At 43.2% G+C, this 9,822-nt stretch overlaps 1 protein-coding gene across 1 annotated transcript in view; it reads right to left on the bottom strand.

Moving 5' to 3' along the window:
• Nucleotides 1–7,914, bottom strand: part of SYT16 (synaptotagmin XVI) — a 40,933-nt gene extending 33,019 nt beyond the window's left edge. The window contains exon 1 of the mRNA XM_010293860.1: nucleotides 7,353–7,914. Coding sequence (XP_010292162.1) covers nucleotides 7,353–7,908 — 556 coding nt within the window. The 5' untranslated portion in view covers nucleotides 7,909–7,914. The remainder of the gene's footprint in view (nucleotides 1–7,352) is intronic.
• Nucleotides 7,915–9,822: the final 1,908 nt, after the last annotated feature.

Genomic DNA, 9,822 nt, shown 5'->3' with positions numbered 1-9,822 from the left:
GGTTCAGCACACAGTGGCACACTCGTGAGGCCAGTAGCAAGTAGCACAACTGTGTGATCGGGGATGGACAATATACATCAGCTGCAGTTTTACATCAGCTACTGAAAACTGCAAAACTGCACCCTCAGGTCCAATGGTTTTATAGCTACATTATTTATTGCAATAAGTCTAGACCCCAGAATTGACCCTGTGACAGAAAGCTTCAGCAAACCTCAGTGCTCTCATTAATCCAAATTCAGGGCTTCCTCTCCAGCACCACCACTCTCATGCTATTTGCTGGAAAATACTCCCACACAGATTATGCTGCTATGTATAAACCATATGGGCTTGAATCTCTCCCAGCCTGAGGAGAGAAATGTCTCCAAGTGCCCAGCTTACGTGGGCAAGCACTCACGCCCAATGCAGTAAGTGCCTCCAGGGTTGCTTCATCTCACACAGATAGTGAGCTCTCTAGACACAGGACCACCCACCTGAACATGAGGGAACTTTAGGTAGGGTGATGAAGCCATGACAGCATCAGCTATTTTCATAGTCATCAGAAGGGATTTTCTACAGATTTTGCTATGGACTGGTTTAAGATTCAACCTAAGTCATTCATGTTGGTCTACAAATAGGTACTGATGAAGCCTTCCTTCAGGAGGAGGAGACTGCAGGAGAATCACACAAACAGCACCTGTAGAGGTGCAGCCCAACCACACCTTCTTCATTACCTGGAAGACCCACACAGCCCAACAATGCCATTCACTATCAATAAAACTGCACATTTTTTCCTCCATGACCGTAATCTCCCTCTTTTCTTTCATTGCAGTCTTTCCCCTTGGTTACTAAAACTGTGTCAGGAGTCTATGAGGCCACTCAAAATGATGGCTGTTGCCAACGGGTCATTACAACAGCCAAAAATGAACTGGGCACAAGGAAGTCATACCCACACCCCTATCTGGCAAGAGGTGAAGACTAACACCAATTCACCTTTTAGCAGAGTGACCTTATCTCATGTAAGCTTACATTAGTGCTTTTTGTGTTAAGCAATACAAAGAGGCTAGGAAGAAACAGAGATGGATTATCCATGCTTCCAAAAGTCCTAATGGTCATTCCTTTCTTCAAGCATTTGCCTGCCATGATGGGTTTGCATAAGCAGCCTTCTACAAAGGAGGCCAAGCTAGCAACAACTGCAATTGAAAAGAAAAAAAAAAAGAAAAAAAAAAAGAAAAAAAAAGAAAAAAAAAGAAAAAAAAAAAAGAAAAAAAAAAAAGAAAAGAAAAGAGAAGTACTACTGTTTGTATCAGCACACAGAAATACTATGTTCCAGCTCTGCACAGAGCGCTGCTAGTATGCCTGCACGTAACCTCCACCACAACACAATGAGATCATTCACACCTGCTTTGCCTGTAGTAGGAGATGGAAGGTGAGGAGGCAGTGTTTCTGGGAGAGAGGCAGCACTTCCCAGATGCTGCCAAGATGCTGTTTATTGGTAAATGAAGCCTCCTGAGTCCTAAACAACCTTCCCAGAGGAAGACAGAGTCACAACTGCCATATGGGGAGTGGGAAGAGGATGCCACTTAGCAAAAGTGGATCAGAAAATACATGCACAAACGCACACGCTCACACACTCAATTTGTTCTGCAACTGCACTGAATGGCAAAATCCATTTCTTCCTCTCAAATACATCCTTCTCCATACAGCTTATGCAACCTTCTAGACGGCAAAAGCAGATGACAAGTACTCCTTAACAGAGCATCCTTCTTCATGGCCCCTAGGGAGCTAGGCACAAGGAAGCTCTGCCCGCCAGACACAGAACTTGGTGAAGACCCAAACTACTGATCTACCGTGGGCTTAAAAAGATACTGCATCTAAAATCACCAGCTGAGGATAGACAGTAATGTTGACAGGCCCAAGACAAAGCCCACAATAGTAGCACCTTTGAAAATTTGTGTTTTGAACCACTCTGGCTTCATTCCCCCAGCTGTAAAGCTAACATACCACAATCCACCCTCCTTTCAGGGCTATTGTGCACTCTCATCACCACTTACTTTTGGCATCATGGATGAAGATCCCTCATAATTTGAAACTTTGAAAAGACAGAACTGCAAAGGAGTACTTTAAATATAAAAAGGAACATGGTATCACCTTCACAAGGACAAAAGTCTGTGCACAAACACTTTCTGAGTGGTTCTGAATTTCCCAGAGAGAAAGCATTCAATGCAAACTCACGTCTGCACTTCATCTCAGAAAGCTGCAGACTTGTACCACACTCTTCAGAGACCAGATGTATATCCCCAGTCATGTTAGCGCTTTCTCCCACTCGAACATCCAGGAGTATTTTCTGTGAAGTGCTTTCGTCCACTGTCTGTCTTTGCTTTCCTTCACTCAGTCCTAGCGGTGCTATTGATTCAGTGTAGCCTCTTAAAATGTTCTGCTTTGAATACAGGCACTGATTTTTTATCGGGCTACATTCTGGCTAGAGTTGGCCCCATAGCCAGACAGGTGATAAAATCCATCAGCACCTAGGATCTTTACATGGAAACTGGCCATCTATCTATTTCAGTCTCAGGTTCAAGCAGAAGTTTTATTTATCACACAAGCAACAACTTTTTGTTACAGGTATATTTTGCTATATGGCTTTATAGGACCTAATGAAAACTCACTTCTTGCCTAGGAATTCCTGGCCATATGAAGGGTCATTTACTGAGGTCAGGGGTGCTCATATACAGCAGAAAGAAGAGTTTCCTCTACTACAGCAATTTTTGGCAAAAATCAATGAACCCTGTTAAGCTGGAGGCCAAGGTAAGTAAATGCAATAGTGCTTTCTAGCTTTAAAAACTCCCAGAGCCTCAGAGGCATGCCTCCCCTTACACATGTACTGAGGATAACTAGCCATCTAGACAAGATTCCTATTAGGATGTCAAACTTCCTAGTATTCCAAGGTCAAAAAATTTATTTTGGTGCAACTGAAATGCAACCTTTAGCTAGTACTGAGATCGTCTAACTGATGGAAAAAAACCTGCATGTAGTCTTTGGAGATTAAGTGTAGTGCTCACCTATAAATTACACTAGTGTTATGAACAGTGTCAGACAGCTTGGGAGAGTCTTCAATCCTAGAATTCACGGTGCAAAAACAGTTCATCTCCGATTCAGAAGACTCAGCTCTGCTTGTGTGTCTGTCCCCATGCCTTTTCAGAGCAGTGTCTGCTGAAACTGCTAACTTAATGGTCACTTTGACTTTTTGTTTGCAAGGGACGGTCCCTGAGGAAGAAGTGGGCTAAAGCCATTGCATTCATGGCACAATTATGGCTACTCTTCACCTTTTTCATTATTACTTATTTTTTCTCTGTAGATTCAGGCTGGGAAGCAGATGGGCTAGCCAGCTCTACCCCTCTGCTTGCAGCACGCTACTTTTAGAAGTGGCTTATTGCTCCACTGCCTTTTTTCAATTCTGAAGCCAAATGTGCAATGATGGATTTGGCAGCCACACTCTCGCCAGCCACCCCCAGTCAGCTGATCAGCAGTACCTTAGCCTCAACGGCTGCTCTCTCCCCGTTCTGCCGTGGGAGACGAATTCTCTGTCATCCCAAACACTGAGCTTAGACAATGAAGGAGGGTCTCAAGGAAGTTGCAAAAGCAAGTTCATCCGTATTTGCAAAATATACATCTACATCACATGCAACTGGCGGCAGGGATCTGCATACATGGAAGGGTCTGCCTTCCCAGCATGAACCTCTTAAACCAAACACCTGGCGTTGCAATATTTCCTGCTGAACTACCTCCTCATTTTTAAACTGTGGATCAAAAGCATCCAAAGTGAAAACCTTTTCCCTGCATTTGTTTGAAACCTTGGCACAACATTACCAGCACCATTTAAGTGCAGACCAGGATGCAGCAGCAGCCAAACCTGCGCCCTGCTGATTAGCATGCCTCACAGTATCTTAACAGACATTTGACTTAAGAACCCAAGAATTTCATTGCTCAGACACTTTATTAGATCCCTAAGCCTAAAAATGGTTTTCAATAATGTGTGTGCTGCTTTGGGGCCTCAGAAAAGCTACTCTGGGAGCTAGGAAACATTTCCTAGGAGGCAAAGATGTGATCAAAAACATATTTTCTAAAAAGGAGAAGGGGTAATGATTGCTTTTAACTGCAATTTTACTTTATTTCATCTCAGAAGCTTGCTCTAAGCTTAAGAGAGGGGAACAACTACTGGATTTTGTTTTGCATCTTTTTTAAAACAAAATTATTCTCATCTAGTGTTGGTGGGTTTTTTCCCCTAAACCAAATAAAGTATATATTGGAATGACCTTGTAACAGGTTTCTGTGGCTCTTTAATCACCAGTGGCTGCTAAATGAAGCATATCTATTTTCTCTGTTACATTACTACTGGCAACCAGGTCTTCAGTAAGTGCCCAGAAATATTTCCATGGCAACAAAAAGCATTCAGCATTGCTACTGTTTTGAGCCAATTTAGCTTTAAAATATTCTATTGTGGAGAGAAATATGGTACATTAAGTGAAATAAAGTCAAGATGCAATGTTCTGAAAAGAATATAAGGATAAACAGGAAACACGTATTTTGCAGAAATGGAGAAAAAATGCCAAATGGAAAAAGAATGTTCAAAGCTAATATTGATGCTACTGAACGCCTTTGCTGAATGTCAGTGAGTCCATATGTTCGCTTACATTGTCACTTAGGGTTAGGTAGCAAAGCTAACAGAAATAAGGATACCTCAAACATCTTCTCTTGATCATTTTAATCCATGACTGAAATTTTAAGTTGCCAGGTTATTACAGCCTCTCTGTATGTCTAGGTTGCCATCATAAGAGTTCATACTCCTGATGTTAAAGAATGAATCTAAAGGAAAAAGAAGAAATGAAGAGTTGAAAAATGAAATACAAAGAGCCTGTGTGTGTTTTGGAAGTGAAGGGTCACTTAGAAGAGCAAAATGAGTTCTTCCACATCAAAGATCTTGTGGAAGACATTTTCAAATCACAGTTTGGCACTTTCCTATTATACAACTTAGATAGTTCTGAGAAAAAAGGCATCAGCTCCCAGCCCTCCGACTCTCAAACAGCCAACTTCATGACTATAAAGTCTTGAGACCATTGGATGTCCCTTTGTTCAGTGCATTGCAGAGATAAAAGACTATTTGAGAGCATTTGGAGTGACGTTCCCTCTGGTGTAAAAAGCTATGCAATGCCTTCCAAAGTGCTTCGTGTGGAAGTAGAAAGCTCTAGGCAGCAGCAGTGTAGGTGCTGGGGAGCTCTGTAAGGCCAGCCTTCCAGTCCACTATGATTCCAGACAGCTTTACTGAGAAGGAAAGCCCATAAATATTAAGAGAGAGTCCAATAGCAACTTGGGAGCTGGGAGCGAGGTTCAGAGTGACCCTCTCCTTTAGCCACAGTGATGGGTTAGTCTGGCATCTGACTGTCACTCTGTGTGTCTCTCACCAGGACAATTCATCTGGTCCATCACATGTTTCTACGGACTCTCTTTCTCAGATGTCCCTGCAGACAACACTGCAGGTGAGAAACTGCTCTGGCAGTGACAGCAGCCCATTCCCAGCCCCCATTTCCCTGAGAGCTCACCATCTTTTCTCCTACCCACTGTAAGCAAGGGTGTAGTCCTGAGACAGGACAGAGATCTGGAGGTCACCATCGGCATAATGCATTTGGCACGTGGGTGTTCCCCAGCCTACTCTGAGGAGCCCTGGGATTTGCTATGAATTGCTCTAACAGCCCCTCTTAGGGGTGCAGGCTCTGCAGGAGACAGGATCGCGCCCTGGACCGGACTCATCCAGAAGGATCCGTGGCCCCAGCACTCCCTGGAAGGACATGTCCTGCCCCGTGGCATCTGTGCACACACTGGACACATAATCCAAGCACACACGGTAAATCCAGCCCTGCAGCATTGACTTTGTGCCTATGAACAAACCCTGTGGGCAAGATATCGCACAGGCAACATACAGGAATACCAGAAGGCTTGGGGTCTGTAGAGGTTAGAGGTTGGGCTCCAAGAGATACAGCCCTGGGGTGCTTAACCTGAGAATTGGCATTTGGAATATTAAACAAGCAGTCCCAGTTTGGGAGACACAACAGCTAGACCAAAAGCTCTTTTTAGTTATTTACTCCCTGACCATAACAGCGTGAGGAATAGTAATAAAGAAAGGAGCTAATTTTAACATTAATTAAAGAACACCATCAAGGTTTATACTCTCTCAGTCTGATATTCCTATTAAATATGAAAACAAACAGGCTGATCTTCCGCAGTCTGCACAGAAAAGGCTAAATATGTAAGACTTCCCTAGAAGCCAAGAGTGATGAAAAGCTCTTGGTCATTATAAAACATTTTCAAGAGCATCTACTGTCTGCTTCAGAAAAAGCAATTTAGATATTTGAAGCCAAATTCTGAAGACCCTGAGTCTCAAGTTCTTCATCAGCTCCATATCGTAGACCCACTCTCCTCCCTACCCTTTCCTCCCTTATCCCCCTTCCTAGGACGTTTGTGCAGAGCGGCTTTAACACAGCAAGACCCAAGGATGGGGTCAGCAGGACTGCAGCTTTCCTACTTCTGGTTAGGACATACGTCTCCATCAGCCCTCTGTGACCCAGGTAACTTCCAGCCACATTTATGGCAATATTTAGCGAGTACAAGTCACATGGCTGAAATTCCATCCTGAACAAAATCGCCTGGAAAGCTGTTCATGTCACTTAATGATCAGGAGTCATATTTAGGCCTATTCAAAACTGAAAATATAAAATTCAGTTCTCTCTCCTGTAATCTTCTGCCTGCTGTCCTCTTCAGTTTTATTTGAAAGTCCTGTGGGGGTGGTGGGAGGGGAGGAAAGCGATTTGGGAGCCTTTCATCCATAAAATCATGAGATATGGCTGGCTTTTTAGTACAGCATTTCACAGCACATGGTACAGTAACATCTTGAGATTCCTGGCAAAAAGAAACAACATTTGAGATTATATATAACTTTAATAGCAATGACGCAAAGGCAGATGGTTCTCAAAGCAAAGGCTTAAGGCTAAACACTCTCTTTGAAGGGTCCTGCTACCAGAAACAAAACACGGGGGGAGCAAAATACTCCTTGCTACAGTAATAGGGCTTGATTGCTTAATACACAGCATTCCACCCCGGAGATGTCCACTGATTTCAATGAGATTAATCTCATGAGCAAGAGAAGAATTGGAAACAGAAGAAGAAAGGTTAGATTTTTCTTTGGGATTTGGGGAGTTTTATTTTAGCTGTGGGAAACAAAGACAACACAGCACATAATGAGCAGATTAGCAAATAAATCAAATCAATACCAGAAAAGAGAGGTCTGGATAATAATGGTAGGGTGTGTGCTAGCTGCTTACCTGCAAAATTTGCCTTGCCATTATTTCTTTTTAAGGAGCCACCCAAGCTGAGGTTGCACTCATGACCTCTCGTCCTCATAGAGGGCTCACCTTCTTCCTCAGCAATGGGAGGAAGCCGATCAAGTGGCTGGAGATCTTCATTCATCCAGTAGGATCCATTGGCTGTCAAAGACTTGGTGCTTTCAACACACTGCTCTGGTAAGCTGCTGGTATTTTTAACCCATTTTTGCCTCTGCGGACCCATGTCAGAGCCACGAGGGAGGTCCTGTGAAGCGAGATCAGGATCCCAAATGTGACCATCTTCTCTAGGATATAAGTATTCCTCATCCCAGAGGTCCAGGTGTCGTTCATCATCTGATTCTTCAGAATAATCCTCATAAACACCTCCATTATTCTCCAAGTCCCGGTTCCTCTCTTCTTCTGACTTAGCACCCACTCCACTCAAATTCAGCAGTGCAGAAGATACAGAGTCTCCTGCTTGTTGGATAGCTTCGTATATTTGAGACACCCAAGAAGACAGTGGCTGGAGGAAATTCTGAGCAGCCTCAGAAGCCATGTTTAACACTATGCCAGTATCCGGTGATCAGCTGTTCAGCTTTGCCAGCATGTCACTTATAATTCAGGGAGCTACAGAATAAGCAGCATAAGAGATTACTGTAAATTGCTTGTCCATCAGCACCTGTCGACACACTATCTCATAAGATGTCTACAACTGAAAGGAGAAGTGGGAAAAGCACTTCTACCCATTGAGAATACCACTAGAAATCCAGAAATGATGGACAAATTACACATATTCCCGCAGAGGTCTGGAAAGCTTTCATTCAATTGTTAAACCTTATATAAAAAAAAAACCATAGAACATTGGAACAGAAATACCTTTTCTGAAGCGCATGCATCCTGGTTACAGTTGTCAACAGACCTGGTAAAAAAGTGCAAAACAACCTGCAGTCAAAAATCTCAAATAATCTCCCGGCCCTGATTTCCACCACATCCTTAGCATTAGCATGTCCAGATGGGAAAATTGAAGGGTGGAGAATCTGGGAAGAATTATGTTTTGATTGATTAAAGTGGCAGGTCTAAAGCATGCAGAACCAGCCCATGGCAGGCAACTACCTCAAATGGTTTGCTCCAGAAAGGCTCTGCAGAAGTCCTCTCTGCCCACAGAGAAACACAACCCAGAGTTGTTTCGCCCTTCACAGAAATGAAAAAAAAAAACAAACCACAGGAGGTAGAACATTATAGGTATGAAATTACTGGGAACAGAAGCAAGTTAACAAAAGCACTGGTATCGTGTTGATATGATATGTTTTCCCAAAACTCATCTAAACCCTAATTAAAAACATAACTTCCAGAAAGTTAAGGTGCCTTTTTGCCTGATACACATCTTCCCACATTATCACAAGACAGATATTCTTTTAGGAACTCTGAGAAGAAGGAGAAACCTACAAGCAGGATGATGGGTCTAGGAAGAAAGAATTAAATAGCTGCAGTTGTTAGGCTAAAAGACAACTAAAAAGAAGCAAAAAGAAGCTTTCAAAATCAATACCAGTGTCTCGCCGAATTTAGAGATCTAGGAACAATCAAACTCTAAAAGGGTAAATACAGTATAAGCAGCAAGAAAATAACCTCAGCAGTAATGTGTATTACCTTGTGAAGTGGTCTCCAGAGAAACGTAGTGGGAATCCCAGTGCTTTGGATTTTTAAATGGAGCATGGACTAAGGAGAGCCCACCGTGCTTGGTGAGCAGCTTTTTTTACAGATGAGATCAGTGACTTGAGGTCTTTACCTTTTGAAATACCTGTGCCAAACAATTTTGTTCCGTAATACTGACTTACACTGCAGACACTTCCAACAGGTTTATTATCAGCTTCAGCATGCACTAAGAATTACAGTTCTCCAAGGACAGTAAATGAATGTAAGTTACTAAAGCCATTTTAAAAGCTGATGGCTGTTACAAACTCTCCGGGCTCGGGGCACACACTGTTCCAGTACCCACCAGTCAACCACTGGCCTCTGGCTCAGCCACTGGGACCCAGGTAACGCTCCCTGCCGCGCGTTAAATCTTTGGCAAAGAACAGACAATGCCATGGCATAACCTCCCAGGTGAGCTGCTCCCGTCATCAACTCTCCTCTTTCCAGCCCTGCCCTTGGCGAAGCCTCCCTGCTTTGTGCAACTTCTTTTCTCATAGACCTAAAGTGATTACATGCTCCAGACAACACAGTTTCAGCAAAATGCAGATTTGCTACTGGTAAGTCACAGCACCAGAAGTCACTGAGAAGAGACGGTACTTGTAACAGTGAGATTCTCCCAGGCATGGAAGGAGATAAATTTGGGCAGGTGAGTACTGGATACTGGATATATTTTCAACCCATCATTTATTTAGAGGCAACAGCAAATGAATCTCTGATTTCTGATGAAACGAGAACTTCATGGTGCTCTGCCTCCATCTCTGCAGCAAGATATGTGACA

The sequence above is a fragment of the Phaethon lepturus genome, unplaced genomic scaffold (genome assembly GCF_000687285.1).
Source record: "Phaethon lepturus isolate BGI_N335 unplaced genomic scaffold, ASM68728v1 scaffold3379, whole genome shotgun sequence".
NCBI lineage: Eukaryota > Metazoa > Chordata > Aves > Phaethontiformes > Phaethontidae > Phaethon > Phaethon lepturus.
This window is presented reverse-complemented; position numbering and strand designations above follow the sequence as displayed.